The 21,868-nt window shown below is 41.5% G+C and overlaps 1 protein-coding gene and 1 non-coding gene across 12 annotated transcripts in view; both read right to left on the bottom strand.

Moving 5' to 3' along the window:
- Nucleotides 1-1,172: 1,172 nt before the first annotated feature.
- LOC137590297 (U2 spliceosomal RNA) lies at nucleotides 1,173-1,363 on the bottom strand. Its single transcript, XR_011034355.1, has one exon. It is a non-coding gene; the product is annotated as a U2 spliceosomal RNA (small nuclear RNA).
- Nucleotides 1,364-5,245: 3,882 nt separating this feature from the next.
- rap1gapa (RAP1 GTPase activating protein a) overlaps nucleotides 5,246-21,868 on the bottom strand; it is a 35,609-nt gene continuing 18,986 nt past the window's right edge. For 3 of the 11 annotated variants that reach the window (XM_068328969.1, XM_068329031.1, XM_068329039.1), the window contains 24 exons: nucleotides 21,435-21,528; nucleotides 18,043-18,078; nucleotides 17,035-17,082; nucleotides 16,492-16,530; nucleotides 16,170-16,361; nucleotides 15,611-15,714; nucleotides 15,130-15,208; nucleotides 14,986-15,039; nucleotides 14,694-14,777; nucleotides 13,860-13,960; nucleotides 13,563-13,692; nucleotides 12,551-12,706; nucleotides 12,391-12,462; nucleotides 12,223-12,309; nucleotides 12,000-12,140; nucleotides 10,612-10,743; nucleotides 9,454-9,531; nucleotides 8,384-8,493; nucleotides 8,089-8,211; nucleotides 7,843-7,975; nucleotides 7,657-7,768; nucleotides 7,127-7,206; nucleotides 6,930-6,978; nucleotides 5,246-6,818 (listed from right to left, as the gene is read on the bottom strand). In XM_068328969.1, the coding sequence (XP_068185070.1) occupies nucleotides 6,970-6,978; nucleotides 7,127-7,206; nucleotides 7,657-7,768; nucleotides 7,843-7,975; nucleotides 8,089-8,211; nucleotides 8,384-8,493; nucleotides 9,454-9,531; nucleotides 10,612-10,743; nucleotides 12,000-12,140; nucleotides 12,223-12,309; nucleotides 12,391-12,462; nucleotides 12,551-12,706; nucleotides 13,563-13,692; nucleotides 13,860-13,960; nucleotides 14,694-14,777; nucleotides 14,986-15,039; nucleotides 15,130-15,208; nucleotides 15,611-15,714; nucleotides 16,170-16,361; nucleotides 16,492-16,530; nucleotides 17,035-17,082; nucleotides 18,043-18,078; nucleotides 21,435-21,528 (2,194 nt within the window). In that variant the 3' untranslated portion in view covers nucleotides 5,246-6,818; nucleotides 6,930-6,969. Of the gene's footprint in view, nucleotides 6,819-6,929; nucleotides 6,979-7,126; nucleotides 7,207-7,656; nucleotides 7,769-7,842; nucleotides 7,976-8,088; nucleotides 8,212-8,383; nucleotides 8,494-9,453; nucleotides 9,532-10,611; nucleotides 10,744-11,999; nucleotides 12,141-12,222; nucleotides 12,310-12,390; nucleotides 12,463-12,550; nucleotides 12,707-13,562; nucleotides 13,693-13,859; nucleotides 13,961-14,693; nucleotides 14,778-14,985; nucleotides 15,040-15,129; nucleotides 15,209-15,610; nucleotides 15,715-16,169; nucleotides 16,362-16,491; nucleotides 16,531-17,034; nucleotides 17,083-18,042; nucleotides 18,079-19,360; nucleotides 19,897-21,434; nucleotides 21,529-21,868 lie in introns of those variants that run through there. The other 8 variants (XM_068328987.1, XM_068329058.1, XM_068328978.1 and 5 more) reach the window with 7 other exon arrangements.

Here is a 21,868-nt window from a genome sequence, read left to right as displayed (position 1 = left end):
AAATGAGATATTACTGTGTAGTCTACAAATAAGGTGATAAAATAATATCTGCAAATGACTAACAATAGTACCGTACAATTCAACTGCCATTGATGGGATTTTGCTCTTAATGTAGAATGCACAGATGCTGGTGCCCACCTACAAAAATTATATATAGCTAAATGTAACCCATAAACCCACATATTACAGTAACCAATAAATGCAAATTCTCAAAATGCTTTAAATAACCTTAAAACAGGCCCACACATCCCATTGATTATGAAACACTGCCCTTTTGATTGATTTTCTTGATATCCCCAGGTGGCCACAAGGTATGGGGTGTCTGGTTAGAAGAGGCCAAAATGACCATGACCCCTCGCTGATGATGTGCTCTGAAAGCTAGACATGCATAAATTTTAGATAAAAACAACCTTTTAAGGATTTTGTCTCAAAAAAAAAGATCTAAAATTAACGATTAAAACACCTAAAACCAGATATGGCAATCTTAGATACACCTTCACTTTTTTAGTTAACTCATAATAATAATAATTATTAACACTCTTAATCACATACAATGTTGATATAAATTATTCCACCCGTTAATTAAGTTTGACCACTTTTAGGAACTGCAGTACCTAAATTCAACACTATGATGGCGACAAGTAACCGTTTTCCAATGCTGTAATTTCAGGAAAAGTGGGACACAATAATTCTTTTCATGACTATAATATTTTAGTTAATATATAGGTATGTGTATGCATGACTGTATAAATTTAGATATGAATGTGTGGGTGTATGTATGTATGGTAGTGAGTGAGTTGTAATGTGTATATGCGTATCTGTGTGCTTATATGTACATGTACTGTATATCTGTATATATCTATATCTGTATGCGTACTAATTTGAGAGTGCTTACATGTGATTGTGTTTGCGCGTATGTTTGTACAGTATATGCACATGTGTATGTGTGTCTATATGTGTGGGTCTACATGCGGAGGTGGGAGGGTATAGATTTGAGTGTATGTATGAGGTGTAATCAGCATATATTTCAGATTGTAGTCTTAAAAAAGAACAGATTGTGTATAGTAGTACAACAATAACAGATATTATATTATTCCCAGAGGGGAAATTCCTCACTCACATGATGATGAAAGCACCACGTTGCTTCAAACATTTGTCTTTATACATTATTGGGGGGGTGCACCGTTCCTGGAGGTACTGCAATACCAGGTCGATGCGTGGAGTGGACGGAGCAAGCCCCTATTCCATCTCCCTGCTCCAAAAATCAATTTAATATATGGTCCCCGGGTAGGGGACGTATCAGATATTAAACTGATAAGAACAGATACTACACTTGATCTTAGCCAAAAGGCCGAGAAGCGATACCCACAAAGGGTCTGCGGTACTATTATGACCCTCCGCGATGCCTGTTTCTTTGTCGGTTTACTGAACCGAGTCACAACTCGGATGTGATCCAGGAGCGGCGAATCAAATAATACCCATGACAGTGAAGAAAACATCACGAAATCCATGGGTAGAGAGATATTTTAGAAAAATTGACACTACAAACGTTCTGGGTTGGCGCCTCTGGTCACGTGATCTCTGCTAACCCAATGGGATCTCAAAGACCGAAAATAACAATTTTTCGTGGTTTTAGCGTATAAGAATAGCGTATTTTTCAAATTATAACGCATCAATGAACTGTAAACTATTAACACTTTGCATTTATTTTACTGACGCTTGGGGATTTTAATCACTCCCAAGATACTACTACTATACGAAAACACTAGTCATCATCATAATGACGTGATAAATCCACTAGAGGGCACCAATTATCTATATGACAGTCTTCTTCTCCTTTCGGCTTTTCCCTGACAGTGGTTGGTGGAAATAAAGAAAAAAAGAAATCTTCAAAGAACAAGTAGAATGCAAACACAAAACATGTCTAAATCAATTCCAAGTGAGTTACATCCTTTATGTCTTGAGTTTTGCAAATTTTGAAAGTTTTTGCCCTTTGCTCACATTTTAGGATGATCTTGGCAACTGAGCAGCAACCCTATCCATCCATCCATCCATCCATTCATCCATCCATCCATCCATCCATTTTTTAAGATATTTTATTAAAAAAAACACCCCAAAGTTTTGTAGCTCTGGGAAAATAACTCAGATGTTATATTTCTGATTGTGCTCACCCCTAACGGGCCACACATGAGTTTTCTATAAACACTATTCAAGATAGAAAAATGTGTATTTGTGTTTGTATTTATATTAAAGTATAAATTAGCAAATAGTTAACACAAATACCTTGAGGATGAATGTTTAAAAAGCTCAATAAATGTATTCAATATAAAAAACTTCATGGACATTATTACACTCGGGAAACTGTTGGGGAAATCATGGGAAAATAATAAGCTTAAAGATCAGTGGGAAGGCCTTTATTGTTTTATGTCTAAGGAAAAGCAACCTCACCCTGATGGAAATGTGATGGCTATATGACACGCATCTGTAATTTTTTCTCTGTCTTAAAAACATTTATAATTCAATAACTACTTTTGATTTTAATTCATGTTGAGTAACCTGCCATTATGCGGCGTTTGACACAATTGACCACAATATTCTTCTGTCAAGACTGGACCAAACAATTGGTATTAAGGGATCAGCACTGATGTGGTTTAAGTCCTATTTAATTGACCGTTCCCAGTTTTTTCACGTTCATAACGACTCCTCTCAGTCAACTACAGTTAGCTATGGAGTTCCTCAAGGCTCGGTTCTTGCTCCAATACTGTTTATCTTATACATGCTTCCTCTGGGTGATTTGATAAGGAAACACTCCATCAATTTCCATTGTTATGCCAATGATACGCAATTATATCTCTCGATTAAACCTGATGAAGTCAATCAGTTGTGCAAATTACAGGCGTGTATCAAAGAGATTAAACATTGGATGACCAAGAACTTTTTGCATCTCAATTCTGATTAAACTGAGGTCATCGTGCTCGGCCCAAAAACTGTTAGGGATGTAGTGCCAAGTGATGTGATAGCCTTGGATGGCATCACGTTTGAGGCCAAAACCACTGCGAGGAACCTTGGTGTCATCTTTGATCAGGATTTCTCGTTTAACACACACATTAAGCAGGTTTCTAGAACGGCCTTTTTCCATCTCTGGAACATTGCTAAAATCAGGCGTATTTTAAAACGGAATGATGCAGAGAAATTAATCCATGCTTTCACCACTTCCAGACTAGATTACTGTAATGCACTTTTTTCAGGCTGCCCCAAAAAGTCGCTGAAGACTCATCAGCTAATTCAGAATGCTGCCGCCTGTGTTCTGACCAGGACCAGTGCCAGGGACCATATTTCTCCTGTGCTGGCTTCTCTGCACTGGCTTCCTGTGAAAGCTAGGATAGATTTTAAAATACTCCTCCTCACTTACAAAGCCCTTCGTGGCCAGGCACCGACCTATCTGAAGGAACTTTTAGTTCCATATAATCCATCTTGAGCATTACGCTCTCAACATACTGACCTACTGGTGATTCCTAGAATTTATAAAAGTAGGACGGGGGCTAGAGCCTTTTGCTATCAAGCCCCTCTATTGTGGAACCACCTCCCTACCTCAGTTCAGGGGGCAGACACCCTCTCACTATTTAAGACTAGACTTAAAACTTTTCTTTTTCATAAATTTTACAATTAAGGCAACTTGGTTTACTGCATTTTGGGTTTTTCTTTTTGTTTTGTTTTTCTTTTCTTATAGACCTACACTGCTGGAGACTCAACATTCAGACTTACCGAGTTCCTCTCTCCTCTCCCTTCTCTCCAACCATCTCTGTTACTCCTCCTCCTCTCTGATCTCACTCTCCAAGTCTCCAATCACACCCTACTAACTAAACTTCTTCCCTGGAGTCTCTGTGCTCTATGTCCTCACAGGTTTTACTCAGGTTCACCCCTCATCCGCCCATCCGTTATGGACCTGCTCTTCCCATCCCACCAGTACCACCCCTAACCTAATCATTGGCTGGGGTCCAGCTTCCTTTTTCCTCCGCGCCACCATACTGTTCCACCCCTCATCCACCCATCCGCTGTGGACCATCTGCTGTGGACCTGCACCTCCCATCCACCAGTATCACCCCTCACCTAACCGTCGGCTGGGGTCCTGCTGCCTCTCTTCCTTTGTGTCATCATACTGCTCCACCCCTCATCCGCCCATCCGCTGTTGACCTTCCTCTGGGGACCTGCACCTCCAAGCCCACCAGTATCACCCCCATCTCTCCATGTGCTGTGGACCTTCTCCTCCAAGCCCACCAGTACCACCCCTCATTTATCCATCAGCTGGGGTCCTGCTTCCCTTCTTCCTCCGTGCCGCCATACAGTCATCCACGCAACTGTAATTGCACCTTGACTTCAGGAGTGGGAAACAACCTTAACCATATTGACACTGTCTCTATCTGGCCTATCTGCCACTCTCTCTGTCTCTCTGACCCTGTTCTTATCTTCCTTTGATTTCTTTTCCACCCAACCAGTCGAGGCGGATGGCCGCCCAAAAGAGTCTGGGTCCTGCCCGGAGTTTCTTCCTCAACGAGGGAGTTTCCCCCCCCCACTGTCGCTTATGTTTGCTCTGGAGGGTTCAGTTGGGCTTCTCTGTCTGTTAAAGTGCTTTGAAATGTCTGTTGCCATGATTAAGCGCTATATAAATAAAACTTGATTGATTGATTATTTTTTGGTTCCAAACCAAGCAAAAATCCCAGATCAAAGTTGCCATCTGTTTGACGAGTATTACCAATGATATATTGATAATGATATCAAAATCTAGCAGAGCCCAAAGGTGTTGAGGTGCACCTTACAGAAAAGAAAGCTGTTTTGATTCTTAGGAGTTTCATCTAAAACATATTCAGAAAAAATACAAAATAATGTTGTTTTCGTAAGTCAATTCCATTTATCAGATTGTTGCCTTTCCTTCTGACCCAATAAGGCTGAATAGATTTCTTTCTTCATATGACACAGTGATATAAGGAGGGAAGCCTCCACATTTAGATCGCTCCAGTTATGGGGCAGCCATATCAAATCATTTATTCATGGGGCTTTCTCTCTTAAGCTTTCATTAAGATGATGGGAAGTGGAACAGCGACAGTTTTTTGGCCTTTTGCAGTAGAGACTTTCACTATGTGGTAGTCAGAATATTGGAGCGGTCCGCAAAAAATGTGTAAAAAAAAGTCAAAGAACGAGTTTTCAACTGAGGATAGCTGAGAAAGAGAGTGTGAGCACGAGTCCGTAAAGTTCTCAGGGCATTTATTTACAATAAAAACAACAGCGACAACAAAACATTCATTTTATGGTAAATCCTGCTGACTATTAACTGCTTGCGTTCCTGTCTATACTTCCACCATCACTGCGTGATGGTAAGGCAACTGAAATGATCAGCAGGATGTACTGTAAGATTTCCCTTTTGCAGAAAAGTCTAAATAGCATCTTTAAAATAAACTTCTTCTACAAAACCCTCTCAAAATAACATTTAAAAGACAGGATGCACAAAATTAACCGACTATAAGTTGTTAATTGGCAGTAATGTCAAGGTGTTAAACAATGCCGTTTTAAATCCGAAGGCCCACACATTATGCACTGTGCACTCAGACTATTTACAAAATCAGTAGCAGTAGCTGAGTTATTTCCTTACTTAAATGCAAATAAATATTCACTGTTTTATTAGAATTGCACTGCAAATTTACTGCACTGAAGGAGAACTGAGCCTTGAAAGTGAGCTTCACAGAAGACAAGATTGTAATTTACTCCAAAGCAACAAATAGTCTAATTATGGTGCTTTATGTAGTCACCACAGATTTACAGTATAACCATTTATGCCACTTCAACAAGAACCAAATCAATAAATAATAACACGTAGCAGAGAGAGAAAAAAAAACATCAAAAACATAAAGTGGAGATTGGTCACCACCAGACAAGACAGACAGAGCAGTTTAATCAGTCACTGATGGTTATATCCACACGTTAGCAGAATATACAGACTGTGCTAAGTCGTAACACCAATTACAAAGACACTGGTGCTCTTAATCCAATTGTTGGTTGTAGAACACAAGTCAAATAAAACACTTTAAATAAATGTGAGAAATAGATAAATTGCATCTGTAAGTTAAGGCCATTTCATGTCATCTACAATACATTTTTCTCTTCATGTTTGCGATCTAGATTTGGCTGATAATTACAATTAAATTGGCTTCTATTGGGATTTAGCCAGCAAATAATCCCACTGAACAGCATCGATCAGAACATTAGATGTTGTATTACAGGGTACCCACATCTGATGCTGAATATTTGGTGCTAACAATACATTAGAGATCTTAATGGAGCTTTGATTTGAGGAATCCATCATTTCCACGCTGCAAAAAGAAAATCTGTTTTACAGCCTCTTCAAGGAGCTCAGTGGCACTGTCTTTACCCTGGATATTCAGCAGACCTGGGCTTGAAAAGGACAAACTAAACCGAAATCACATGTAAAGAATCTTCTTTACAACTGAAACTATTAGATTTGTGCCCTTTTGAAACAAGAGGTGCAGTAAACGTACAACCAGGCAACAGATTCGTGATCAGACAAAGAACAGAGTGGAAGGATATGACACTGTGCAAAAGCTGGCTCCCTTGTGAGCCGTTCTCCTCCACCTTTACGGATACGCAGCTCTCCACTTCACTGACCGACACCACCGGCCAGGCTCCACATGCGTCATCTCTTCTTTCCCATTTTCCTCGCCTTCTTCCTTCTCCTCATTGGTCATCATCATCACAAACGACAGCACATGTCTTCTTTCCCAGCGGGATTATGACTTATGGGAATGCTTTGGGAATGAAAGAGATTGATAAGTCAAAAAAAAAAAAAAATATATATAATACAAAAAATACACTTTTTAGATTTCATTAGTTATGTAGTCAACTAGAGAAAATCTAACCTGAAGATGGAGATCCAGGATTACAACCAGGTGGGCGGAGCTAACAGTTCTGCACAAGCAGCAGCACAGACATAACAAAGAACAACCTCACATTAGATGTAGAACACAGAAATGAATTAAAGCCAGAAAGAAACAAGGGCAATAAAGAGTCAGGGATCATTTTAATTCTAGACTAAAGCAAATGATCCCAGACGCACCGATGAGGAGTGGTGATCCAGCGGTCGCTCCAGTTTGATTCGGATGTCTGTCCCCTTCCCTCGATCAGGTTTACCAGGCCCTGAAGGATGAGTCAAACCAGACAAACTGTAGGTTTAGCAAATCCTGACTTTGAAATGAGTTATCTATAAATATTAGGAAATGGAAGGGAAATACGTAAAGGTAAAATGACACCATAAGGAGATTTATAATCATGTGAGGTAACACTAATGTATCTGTGGTCCATTATGGTTTTACATCATTAAACTTAGAATCATACTACCCTAATTAGTTTTTAATGACAAGCAAGTGGAATTAATGATATATCCAGCAAAAAAAAAAATCATGCATTAATAATAAGAACACTGATTTTCATTAGTTATGCATCAGCAAATCAGTCAGCATCTATCTTTTCATAGCGAGGGTGATTCTAGCCATTACAATCCACCTTTGAGAACTTGTAATGGTTTTCAGAGGTCAAACCCATTTCAGTTTGAAAGACCTGCTTCTCCAGACACGTCTCCGCTCTCACCTGGGGAGTTTCCACGGCTGTTGGTACTGGTGCTGCTGATGCTGTCCTCCAGACAGGTGATGTAGGTCAGGGAATCTCGTTTGTGTGGCGTCCCGGCGGATGACAGACTCTCCTGGAGGGACGCGGCAACATTTAGTGGCGTGTCAGACTTAAAGACGATCTGATAGCTCATTTTATAGCACCCACCATGCCAGTGTCATAGTCTGTGGCCTCCGTCTCGTTCTCCTCCACCACACTGGCCAGGCTGCTGTCATTGGAGGAGGAGCGGGAGAGGTCTTGACCCTCAGGGATGGATGGAGCCCTGCCACCGAGACAAGAACTACATCCTGGGTTAGCCACTCCACAACAAAACCTCCTCTCATGTTCAGGACACAGGTCTTCAGAATGCTGACACAGCTGAGGATTGCCGAGCAGCCTATTTATTACACACACCTGTTCTTGGTGGTTGTGAGCATCTCAGGTGAGCTCTGATTGGACGAGTTGTCCGACTTGGGATCTTGAGAGACGTGACCGCTGTCAGGCGTCTTCTGGGTATTTGAGGAGTTCTCCTTACCGCTACGTGAGCCACAGCACAAAAACATTATCAGGAAAGGCTAATGAGATTGCATGCAAAAGCAAGTAAACACCAGTAAATCACTAATATTTGCTATTAGGAGGCTTCAGTTACATAGAGTAGAAGAAGTCAAAGCACACAGAAGCAGTGATAATGAGCAAAAGTCTTTCTCACTTCTTCTCCTGGACTTCTTGAATGTTTTCGATACCGATGGCACTGCTTCTCCTGGAACTGAAAGGACCAGACTTTTTCCTTGTGGGGCTTTTCCCTGGGATGATCAATGACTGCCAAGGAGAGAGGAGACCCAGTTTCAAAGTCAAAGCATTTTTAACACCTCAAATATCTTTGAATATATTAAGTGAATCTCAAGAGGTTATCAATATTTATCCATTATACCGTATTTACTGGGAAAAGTTTTTCAAATGCAAGTCACCCTGAATCATGAGGCTGAACAGCTTCCTCTGAGTCATTACAGTTGTGAAAAAAAGTTAAATATGCTTTAATGTCAAGCCCTGGTGTCGGTCTTTCAGCCGGAGCAGAGAGCACTGAGGCAGGAGATGAAAGATGGATTTAAAGGCTCCGGGGTCGACCGCTAACTCTCTCAGCGACTGCTTTGTTCATTAAATTGCCCTTTTAAAGCCCTCCAAATACAAACTTGAATAAGCTTTTCTTTCACTTGGGCTTAAAAGAGGAGGAAGACGTTTCTTCCCCCCCTTTTTCTTTTTTCAATTTCACTATAGCGTAATTAAATCATTCATATTCAATATTTTTACAAATAGAGAACATAGAATACTGAAATTAAATTACAGAGACACCATAAAAGGGTAGAAAAGTAGTTGGGACAGAGCAAATGGATATTAGTCAATGTGCCAAAATGTGTGCCCCAACCCCTCCAAGATTACTTCTATTGTCTATGTGCCACGTTCACACCACAAATCAGGTTGTGACGATTAATACTAGAATTTTCTCTATATCAACATTTAAAAAATAATGATGAATCAATTTTTTTTAAATGGGAGAATATTTATATTCTTCCATTAAATAAATTGCAGATTGAAAGATTTCTTTTTCTGTAACACATATACACAGACATCTGTAACACATGATGCACATTGTGAATACAGAGACATACAGTATATAGTATATAAGACTGTGGTGGCAATACATAGAGCCATGCAGACAAAAAAAAAGGAGCAAAGAGGACAACGTGAGCAGTGAGAGAATAATTAGAATTAGACATGAACCTCTTCTACTGTTCCTATCCCTATGGCACTGCCTCGACGTCCATATTTACTGGGACTTTTGCCTGGGATAAGCAATGACTGAGCCACAAGGGAAGAGAAGATACAGAGAGGAGACAGAGGACAAAAGAAAGAAAGGAGGGTAAAGGGGTGGGGGAGAGAAAACATGAGATACATACAAATATATATGAGGTACCATGCAAAAAAGTCATGTCGTTCAAACTAAATACAAAGCACATGTTCACTGGAAAATACACAAAGAGACATTTTTTGGCTCCATGGTTGCAAGACAGGCAGCTGAATGGGTGAGGTGAGCCATACGCCTGCGAGACAGAGGATGGACAAGAGATAAAAACAGCATCGAAGGACACTCAGCATGTTAAACATCAGGTTAGACAGGTGCTCCAGGTACGCTTGAGTTACACTTGGTTGATAATTATTTGAGCTGGAAACACAGTTTGTGATGCAACAATAGAAGACAATGTGTGCGTTTGAAAGAAGAAAGAGAGAAGAGGTGAATTTATATTTATTTTCATAGTAAATGCAGAATTTTTATTCATACATTTTAATACAAGCAGCATATGCATAGTCACCGCTAGTGAAGACCTTGTAGCTTATAATAAATGATGTTTTTCTTTAAACTAAGGGATGAAGAGCTCCTCTATGAGCTTTTATTTACACTCATCACAGAACCAATTCTTTAAAATGAAAACTAGAGATACAAGGATTTCACTCGGTGACGGGTTTCACCCTTGATCCACATGTCAATACTGTGATCATCAAAAAATAAATAAGTCCACACCCTCCAGCTCGCATGCATGCAATGAAAACGCGACCGATGACAATTAGAATTCAAGTGAGAGCTTATTTATTTAACAAAGTAGATGCACAGGGATTTAAGAGAGCAGTAGGTACAAGAAGCAGTGGAGAAATTCACCTGGATGGACCGGTCGCTTTGCAGAAATGAGACACCCTCGTGATATAAAGAGTTAAAGACCCAGGCATGATTACTCAACCTGACAGTCATCAGCTGCTGTGACAAGGAAGTGCAGCAGGCAAGTGAAGGAAGAAGTGGTGCATGAAGTCGAGAAGACTGCTGAAGGAGTCAGAGGGAGCGAGACCCGGCCCACTCGTGACCAGGAGGGGTGGGGCTGTACTTACTATCCGTGGGAATTTGGGGCTCTCTGCAGGCTCGTGGTTAAAGCTGCTGCTGAAGCTAGTGGAGGTTGTGTGCAGTTTCTTGTTAGTAACACCCAGCGACTCCATAGACTGGCTCCTGTTACGGATCACCCGCTACAGAGAGAGACGAGGAGGAGGAGATACATTCAGATGGCGCTGAACCCTGTGACCTCTCAGCATCGTGTGTGAAGGCCCAGAGGAGTCTCGAGGCTGAAAACTGACCACTGCATGTGGAGAGCATTGGCCCGATTCTAATCCTGACAGACAGGGAAGCGACAGAGTGCACTGGTAAGCTTCACCACCCAGAGGATGAGGTGGGGGGGGGGTTTCAGATGAGTCATTGTGTGTGGATAGGGTGGGGTAAGAGGAGAGAGGGCGAGTAGAAGGGGCTTAGTGGATCACAGATGTCTGATCACCCTGAAATTAATAGCAGCCAGGAGAAAGTTAAAGTCCAAAGCACCTCTTTGTAGACATGAAGGAAGAGGTAAAGGCATGGAAGAAGTCCTTCATCTTATCCGGTCACATCATCACACACAAATGGGACAGAATCATGTGAACAAGTGACCAAACATTGGAAATGCGTAGAGCGCAGCAGCACCACACAGCCGGGAAGCAACAGCAGAGAATGTTGGGAAGCCAAGAGAGAAGAGATCCAGCAGGAGAGCCTCTCATCATTCCCATTGATTGACATAAAGGAGACTGATAAAGAACTTAACGTCCACAGTTTGCATGGATCCAGAAAGAAGACACCTTTCATACCAAGTATGCACAGAACAATCATGGAACCCCTGATGCTAGCTTTACATGGCTCCTAAAACATACAGTATTTTCTGCATTATAAAGTGCACCAGATTATAAGATGCACGGTAGGTTTATGAGAAAATTATAGGCTTTCAGGTGCGCCTTATAGTGCATAAAATACTGTAATGTATGTTTACAGTCTTTGAGTGACACTGACATGTAGAGACAATAGGACACAAACCTATTTGCTTTGTTCCTGAAGGAAAACACCCCCAAATGTGTTGCTATATGAAGCTACAGCCGGCAGTGAATTATCCTGCTATGTATGCAAACCACGACGAATTCAGGTTTCACGGGTGGTGACTTATGTCAGCAGTTTTGAATCAGCTTTCATCTGGTTCTTCGGTCCTCACATAAATCTACTGGCTGCATCTTCTTGCACAGATACATGAGTTAAAAATGGTATGTTTTTAATTAACAGAGTTGCTATCTAGAGTAAAATTACAAAGCCAACTATTACAGTTAATTTTAAGTTACGCTAAGTGTAATCTCTCATCAAACCCATTTCTTCTGAGCTGCAGAAAGAGAGACCGTCAGTTCGAAGCCGCTGCTGCCGCCTCTCCAGTTACCTTGAAGGACTCAAAGAATCCCCCTCCTCCTCCACTCCCGTTTTCCAACTTGTCATCCTCTCCTCCAACGCCCATCATGGCCTGGCTGTTCACATGGAGCTCCTCATACAGGGTCTCCAACAAGGCTGACCGTGTTCGTTCCTTAACATGAAGGAGGAGATTATATTTTGTGTTTCTCTGGCCGCAGATGCAAAATGACAGAAATACGTTTTAAATAACTCACCTCTAATTTGGCAAATTTTTCCGCTTTGCAACAGGCGTATTCGGCATTGATGAGCTTAGTAAAAAGGAATTCATGGAATTCAGGGCCCTAGAAAAGAAGGGAAGGCATCAATAGGGATCAATAGAGAGGATGCAGAAGGTGTGATTCACAAGATAGTTTTTCTCTTACTTTTTGAAAGACAGCAGGGTTTGGGAGGGTTGGGCCAAAGAAAGGTACATCATCCCGGGCTGTCACTGACACCTAAGGATTAAAATCAAAATAAAGCTTGATTATTTCTGTAGAGTGACGCAGGAAACAAGGTGAGTCCACTGTAAAAGAAAAAATTTACCCTGTAGAGAACATTATCAGAGCAGGGACTGACTGCTTGGACCACGATGTAGGCATGGAGAAAATTTGAGGCGATCATGTCGGGAACAAAGGGAGTGTTTTCCTCTTGGAATACAATCGCCACGATGTCGTTCCCTATGTGCCGCTTTCTCTGCAACTGTTAACACATGAACCACACACATCACAAAATATTGTGTGAGAGGAAATATTTACATCCCACGAAGCGGTGATGTAATTGTCAGTGTTTGTTTCAGCTGAATTCATGCATGCGTAAGTGAAAGAATGCCAATGCCAATTAGATGAGTCCTCTTATCCGCAGCCAAACATTTGAACCTGCCTGGAATTGAAATTGAAAAACAATGACAGAGGAATTTGTTGCTTATCCAGAAAATTGATAATTAATTGATGATTAATTACTAAGATTGTCTAAATCGGTAAAGTTGGTTTAATCTTTAACTGCAAAAGCCAATGCAGAGCTCGAAAAATCACTGAAAAAAATTCATAAATTGTGAAGAGCAAAGGAAAAAATAATCAACAAAAAAATCAATCAACAACAAAAATCAACAATTAGACCCTATCTGCACGTCTCTAAGTTGAAAGTGTGTTTATTTACACACCACCACCAGGGGGTGCTGCTTCCCCTGTCGGCAGCTTGGACAGTGTTGCTCACAGGAGCCTCACACCAAACATCACCTCGTCTGTTTGAACAGGCCACAAAGGCAAATTGTGTGAGAGATTGTGTTAATTAACCAGCGTCTGTGTGAATAAGCGAGAAAGCAGGTCCTGAGAGGGACGTATCGCTTGTAACTCACTTTTTAAGTTATTTTCATGGAGGGCTGCTGCAAGCGTACATTCAGTTTATGATAAATTTATCATAAGATGTGCTGCTGTTGTTTGGCTTGACAGTAGGGATGTGCATGCAAAATATGACATTACAATATCCGCAGGAAACCTGTCTGACTGCTTGTTGTGAATCATAAAAGGTGTGTTAGTTCAGTATTGCATTACACTACCTGCTGGGCGTCCCCCTCTGTGTAAGGCAGCTTTGTGGACACGTGGAACATGACCTCTTTGTTGCGGTAGTTGCAGTAGACAGATTCTGTGCCAGTCTGCCCGTGAGTCACATCTAACCCCCCTCGGAAACTGGAAGCACACAGAAACCATGTCTGACAAGATATTCTCTGCTAATGCTGCATAAGCACGACCATCAGTCATACGGCCAGAGTGATTAAATGTAAATAGCAGCTGGCATCAATGGTATGAATAGCGTAGAGTGTATTCATGCCTTCAAACCAAACTCTGATCCTTACCCTTTAAAGTTGTGCAGCTCAATTTTCTCTCCTAGAAACTCCAGGAACTCAACAAAGGCAGGACTCTCTTTACTGTTGCCAAACAGCTCTTCTTCTGTGGTCTGCAACCAGCAGAAAAACATTAACATCAAAGCTTGGAGAACTAAAAGGGTTCCGGCAGCTATAGGTTAAAAGGACTGCAGAGGATTTGCAGGACAGACCGCCCACTGTTCACATCTAGCATGAGTGAAATTTATGAAGCAAAGAGGAGAGGCAAAGTGACAACTGATGAGAGGAAGCATTTGCATCAGAGAATTTTATCTTTATTGTAAGTGACTGTAGATCGTCGGATGTAGGCTTGGTTCTGTTTTCAAGCACGCTGTTTGCATTCATTACAGAGCCGTCTTCATTCAATTAGATATGGGATATCTTTAACATAAGAGAGGAGCTTTTGCAAAGATGATTAGCAGCAACCAACTGTTCATTATCTATTGTGATGCTACACAGAGAACCCGAGGAAAGCTCAGAGATTTTCCTGTTTTGCAGGCCTCCTCCAGGCAGATTTTCTGAATAGAAAAGGTCCTGCAGGTCCTGTGTTTAAACTACATCCTCTAAAGGGATTGGGATCTCTACACGCTGAGGTCTTTATCAGTACAAGCGTCCTCAGCTTATCAATAGCTCCTCCGGCACCTATACAGGAAGCGGGAGGGCTGCCTTAGTCTCTGAGGTTGAAGACAGTCACAGCGACTGTGGGCTGGAGTGAAAGTAATAATTAGGACTGAGCATAATCAGAAATTATAATGTGTGACACGCTATCAGCGCTCATGTCTCTGCACAGCCATGTTTACAGCTCACCTGTCCGAACTTTTGATAAATGACTCCGAACTTGAAATTGTTGCTGATGACATGTTCATCAAAGGTGACAATCAGTCTTGAAGCCTGTGAAAATATAGAAATATGTCAAGAAATATTAAAAGATGAATTCAATGTTGCTAGTATGAAAGTTCAAGTTTTGTTCTTTCTGTTTCCTAGGACCGCATTTCCACCGGACACCAGACTACAAATCGTAGACAAGCTTTGAAAAATTACACTTCCATCCGTGTCTTATATTCAGGTGAGTTAAAAGGAAGCAAAGCAGCTGCTTCACCTTTGGGTAAAGAACAGGAAAGAAGCGATCCACGTTGACCTCTTCACAGACAAGCTTGGATGAAAAAATGAAAAAAGGACATTTTCAGAATACGGTTTCCAGTTTCCAGATCGGACTATGTGTAATAAAGACAATTTTTCTCACCTTGGCCATTTGGACCACGTTGGGAAACTCTGTTAAACAGGAGATGGGAATCACATCATGGTGGGTCTTCAGCTTGTTCCTGTTAAAAACAGGAAAAAGATGATTCGTTGCAGTTTTTCATCAAACTTCCCCACCCTCTCTTTTCTGCCTTCTCTCTCTCTCTCCCTCCCTCCATCTCTTTCCCACCTACTCGATGGCCTAAATAGTCCATCTGTTACTCTGCTGTGGGAATGACAGTGCTGTTGACACTCTCTCAGCTTTATAACTCTTATGATAACACCTGGGAGGATTCGTTTGTCCAGTCTACAGCAGACATTTTAGGAAGGAAGGAAACAAGGTGGATTATTTTGAATTTATTTACTGCTAAAGGCATAACGGTTTCATTTAATATAACATTTGATGGCTTCAGAGACCACAGAGAGCAGAATAAAAGGTTTATTTCTCTGGAAATGAAGCTGCATTTATATATGATGAGCCATACCTGAGCATTAAACGGAGATGTTCCTGGTCGCCGATCACATCATACTTGAGAGAGAACACCAGATGTCCGAGGGCGCTGTCCACTGAATAGTAATTAAAGTGTTCCTGAGGGAACAGGGTATGGATGCAGACATTAGTATCAGTCGTGGTGAGCTTGACACACGTGATTATCGTCAACTGTATCTTTCAAATTTTTTCCTTTTCCAGTACAACAAGGCAAAACAAATCTGTTCGCATTCGGAGCGTGTGACGCCTTCTGCATCTTCATTAGCAGCAGCCTCTGAGGTGCCAAAGAGGGAGGCTGGTAGCAGTAAGTGGTCTGACTGGGATCTGCTTATTGCTTATTCATTTCATTATTATAATGAGCAAGGAGTGAAATTAATTTTGAAATATGGTATGAGAGTAATGAGGTGTGTGTAAGGACGGGGGAGGCTGCTTGAAATACAGGGAATGAATAAAACTGACTTCAGCACTAAATTAGCATGATGTTCTTGTTCAGAAAATCTGAAGAAATCGCTGGACAAACTTTTTTATCAGATGCCACGTCACGTATTCCTAACCTTGCCCAGGAAGTGTTTCCGATAGATCATCGCCGTCGTGTTACATTCCAGCTTGGTTCGACTGTTTGGAGACAGCGTCTGTAGCTTTTCAACGTCGACCACGTCGCTCAGCTCGTGGTTGGTCCCTTCGATCCAGTAACCCCCAAACTGAGGTAAGAGAATGAGAGGAAAGGGGCTTCTTCTTCCCAAAACCTGCCAAAAGAAAATCAAATCGCAGAGATTCAAAATCAACGTGACTGTGAAAGTCATTTCAGGACAAGAAGTGAACTCATTACACAAACACGAGATGAAGTGCTACTGCAGCACATCTTCATCATCCTACCTCGTGGACACTCGGGTATGGAATGTAGTCCTCCTCAGTCTGCAGAAATGAAGAGAAAAGCTTTGTTTCTCATCAAAGAATAAAAATAACCACACTGTTCAACTCCGTAATCCCAGGAGACATTGTTTCAGAGTAATTGCGTAACTGTTATGCAAAGAATTTTGCTTTGGAAAAAGGAAGAGTCAGTTCATCGCTTAATCAAAGTATCCTTGTTATTTGGCAGAGTGACAGTTACAATAATAAAAATACAATAAGGCATTAAATCAGCCTCGTATCCTCTTAAATGTTTTGTCTCTTAGAATTTCAGTGAAATTCTAGCTGCAGAGCAAAGCATCAGAGGATGTTTGATTCTGAATCCAAACTAAGTCCGTTGCCATAAAACTGGCATGAATCAGGAGCATTGGGGTGCATCACAAATGATGCTATGCTAGAGTGTGCTAAACAATCAGCCTGTCTGGGAAAGCGAGATATGGTGGAGTCGTTTTTAGGAAATGACCGCATTATGTGAATAATAATAACGTGTCTCTGCAAAGATGATTGTACCTTGAGTGGGGGAGGAAAAGTGCACCTCTGCTCGTCCATCCTGTTGCCCTAAAAGAAGAGAGACTGAGGTAAGAAGACTGAATAGATAAAGAGAAGGGTCTTGTCGTCAGTTCGATGTACAAAAAAAAAATCTGCAAAAGATTTGACAACGAGAAAACAGACTGGAAGAAATGCATCAACATCATTACATAACGACACACAGTCAGAGTGAGACGGATGCAAAGAAAGAAGTTAGAATCACAGCAGAGAGCAGAAACCGTAGAGTGATTAATAGATGCTGAAGAACGGGCGTTTGGGAGCGATTAAAAAGTCTGTTAGCAAACACAAAAACAGTGTAATGGCTCCCAGGGGATTAAGAAACCACTGAGCTAACTGATACTGAAATACTGGACATGAGGTATGTTTGCCTTAGTGTGTGTGTGTGTGTGTGCAGATGTGTGTGTGGATGTGTGTACACGTAAAGAAGAGCATACAGGAATGAGGCATTGAAAGCGATGCTGTGATACTAAATCAGGGCTAGGTGATGGAGCTTGACATCAATAAAGGCACACGGAAAAATGCTTTTTCTCAGTTTTATTAACACTTGATGCCAATGATGACAGCTGATACGTTTTTAAACAAAGCACACTCCATCCGGCGCCGATGCATTTTTGTTACTGAGCTCGTAAAAGCTTCAGACATAATGTGCCGGATTGCACGATTAAAATAAACATCTGTCCAAAGGCTTTACAGACCAGGAGAGGGTTGGGGTTTTTTTTTTTGGAGGTGAGATAATGAGCTTATAGTGCTGTCAGCCAGTGTTACACACAGAGCGTTAACAGAGACGCTGAGACACGTATAATGCTCTGACATCCCTCCTCTGTAGCCACCAGACTCAGTATCATGTTCAGGTACAGAAAGGCTTTGCGGCTGAGCAGAGGGCCACAGCGCTGCAGCGTTAGGAAGAGATCGCTGACTGGTTAGTCGCTCGGTGAGAACAAAACACAAAAGATCAATGCATCGTCTTACCTGCATCCTTTCAATCATTTCAAATAAATCTGTGGGCTGCAGAGAGGAGAGACGTTTTGAGTCGGCTTGTCAGGTGCTGAGGTTCACTTGTTTCTGCTTGTCCACAGTTCATCCCAGTTCAGCACTCACGCTTGGAATGTAGTAACACTTTAGGTTGCCTTTATTTTCTTTCTTTTTTGTGTGTGTGTGTGTCTGTTCAGGACAGATACTAATGGCTGTGTCCTTGCATTGTGCCTTCAGGAACACTTTAATTACTATTCAGCGGACAGTGTCCTTGTTCTCTATGACAAAACAAAAGGAAAAACAGTATGGCTGTTGGCGAAAAACTGCTCCATTGTTTTCCTTTAAATGCACTCTTTTCTTTTGTTCTGACCTCATTGAAGAGGTAACCTTTCCATTTGCAACAAATTGGGCTTGCAATTTTCATCTTTGGTGAAGATGTTATCTTGTTATCGCAAGAAATAAAGAGATATTTCATGAATTATTTATAAATGATTCGAGAGCGGATATTCCTTCAAATTCAGAACCCACAAAGAAATATTAGCCGTGCCCTTACTTGTGTTTCGGTCAGTTAGATCCCAGAAATTCATGTTAGACATGTGACCCGGTTTTTAAGGGGATCTCAAACTGGTCAGTGATCACGATCAGGTCAGTTAGTCATGTATGACCAAAATACTTCCACCATGCTTGGTTCTTTAGATCACCCTAAATAATCCTTTTCTCATGCATCGTTTGAGCAGGAAGTCTCAAAACTACTGCAGAAAATGCTGAATTCGAGCCGTCCATGGAAACGTCAGTCCCAGGTAGTCAAGTGAAGGCTGAGAGGCTGACACAGTCAAAAGGTTTGTGTACAGAGCAATCTTGTCTTAGCTTTCAGTGTGACTACGAGTAAAGTCCTCCACCATGTGCAAACATCAGTCCACCACAAACCCTGAAAGCAAATAATTGCAGGTTCTTCCATAAAACCTAGATAGTAGAAAAAAGAGGATCTGTCGTTTTGTTCTACGTGTTATTGTTTGTCTAAAAAAAGAATGACTAGGTTCTACCCACAGTTACAGCGTTACTTTACTTGCGCTAAAAACGCCCACCTGATAAAATGACAAGACATTTTACTCTTCACATACATTTTGCCTCAGCTCATTGCCTGAATAAACAACAAAAACCAAACTGTCAGGTTTTGTATTTGTCACAATAATCTGAATTTGGGGGGGGGGGGTGCAGTTGTCTGAGCCAGCAATGAAAATGTTGCAGGGTTCCCCCTTTAAGTTGTCACAGTGATGTTTCCCACCCTACCTCTTTCTACAGAAAAGCTACTTACACGGTTGGATTTCTTCCAGCGTGCCTTTGTCACCATCGTTGCATTGAATTGGTAGTCATAATTTGCAGCCATTTTTATTTTCCTTCAAAACTCCGTCCCGTCACTCCAGCAGAATTTCTGATGTGACTGACTTCACAGGTTCGGATTAAATTCTCGGATTATGCTCGGCGACTGATGTGCCTTTGTCAAACAGCAGACAGTTGACTGAATCCCACTTTGACACCTGAGGCAAAGCTGCATCCCTGCTGACTGTAGCCATGACTGTAAAAATGTTGGATCAGAGGAAGTTAAAGTCTAGATCCACAGGCGCTCCCCTGTGTGTGCTCTGAACATACAAAATTATCAGCGAGTGTCAGGTTGCATGTAAAGGCAGCTGATACTGTTTGAGGTGTAGAGTTTAGAATCACACGGCAGCAGCGATAGGAGTCTCATCTCCGGTTGGTCCTTCTTTGACGTTCTCTCCGTGCAGCTTTGCAGGAGAACATTGGAATTACATCTACCTACTTTATCGCAAAACCGTATCTGGACTGCAGCTGGCAGAGGTGGAGCCGAGCTCCTCCACCCACAAAAAAAAAACAAAAACCCTCCAAGCAGTCTCCTGTTCACAGTGGAACTGTGCAGCAGCCATACCTGATGCAAATAAAATGGAAATTTTCCTGGATTTTTTTTTCTTTCAATTTTGCGATCCCTCTGATTCCATCATAGAAGTTATTATTTAAAAAAGTGACCATCATTAATGCGATTAATTCGGTGTTGGCCCCATTTCAGGTACATTAAATAATCAACTCAGTGGTATACATCATATCTATAACTTTTACAGTACAGTTGTGCCGTTTGAATCGGTCACTATGAGAGCTGATGGGGGTCAATTGCAGATTGACCTGCTTTTCATATGGGTCTGATTAAAGTGATGCACTCTTCTGAATCTGGTCCCACTAAGCCCTCATCTTACTGCTGTACTTCATTAATGCGGTCCCTCACTACGCACAATTTCAGTTATGCTCTCCTGGGAATGAAATGAAAAATGTTTGGATAAATTGGTGTCAGCTGCTGAAGTCATGCGTGATGGTTTTTCCGACTGTTTCAGGTCCAGGATATGAAGAAACACGGTAAAATGTATTCCAGGTAAAGTTGTGAATGGGGTTATCCTGTCATGCAGAACTATAGATGCACAAGAAGAGCAAAGATCCTCCCTCTCCTTGTGTCTGGCTGTTTGCGACTAGTGAGTCTGAGGCACCTACAGATGGTGTGTGCTGTAGGGATCAGGAGTGACGGGTAAAACAACCCAGTCTCCAAATTCTTCTTTAATCCCTTTCTCTTTCCTCTCCCTCTGCTCGGCTCAGATCAAGTCAAGTCGAAAGACGTTTAAACCCCATCCGACGCGAGAGAAAGACCTCATGAAACCGATCTGACAAGAGCAAGAATGAAGCCACGTTTAATCACCACGACTTCGGTTTTTTTTTTCTTTTGCTCCGTTATGAAGATCCTAAAATATCCCTGGAAGGTTTTTTTCCTGTCAGTCACTCCTTCAGGAGGATGAGATGTGACAAAAAGAGAAAGCTGGATTAAATACGTGCCATGACAGTCTGGATGGTTTCACCAGCAGGATATCCTCCGTAATCATTCCCCCTTTTTGTTTTCACACACTTAATTTACAAAGCAAGATTTTTAGTCTTCATTCACATGATTTCCTCTAAAAGGGAGAATAATGAATCAAGCTAAGTGGAATGAGTTTGTCACGAGTGCTGACAAACCTCAAAAATCATTGAAAAATCAGATGATAAACTGTTGAAATAAAGCTGATAGATGATTGCTAAATAATTGGATCATGGGCATAGAATCTGTCCATGCATGGGCCACTGTGGACTTAAATCACACAAGTTGCACGAAAAAAAAGATGAGAACAAAAGTAATCGTGCGAGAAGACAGAAAACAAGGAAGTACATCACAGAGAGAAGCAGGTGTAGAGACACGATAAGTAGAAACACCTAATAGACAAAAGGTCACGCAGATGTCCTCAGGATAAGACCAGGGGTCAAAGGGCAAACTCAGCCCTCCTTCATTCACCTCCTACCTTGTAAAATGGAGAAGTGTTGTATGACAGTGGAGGATGAAACAGCTGGGGCTCTAGTGTTGCAGAGATTTTGGAGTCACTCCCATCTTGTTTCCTATAATGAGATACAAAAGAGCATTCAGTCAGAAAAGGTCACTCAATTTGACAGCGAGTAAAGGGACATCAAAAGCAAAACGCCTCAGGAAATGTTGCCGGTCTCATTTAGCAGCAGAATGCACGTATTTGTACGAGCTGGTGGTCTGACGCATTGCAAAGCGCAGAGTGGGAGGATTTTTGTTGAAGCACATTAGTGGAAAACTGTGACACCAAAAAATAAAAAATAGGACATTGAATTTCTGATATTGTGGAAAGCAGAGAATAGAAGATGTAATTCAGATTTGAGAGCCGCTGCTATCGTTTATTGTCTTACTATCAGTCATCTGTTGTGTCTAAAC

This window comes from Antennarius striatus, chromosome 2 (genome assembly GCF_040054535.1).
Source record: "Antennarius striatus isolate MH-2024 chromosome 2, ASM4005453v1, whole genome shotgun sequence".
Taxonomy (NCBI): Eukaryota; Metazoa; Chordata; class Actinopteri; order Lophiiformes; family Antennariidae; genus Antennarius; species Antennarius striatus.
This window is presented reverse-complemented; position numbering and strand designations above follow the sequence as displayed.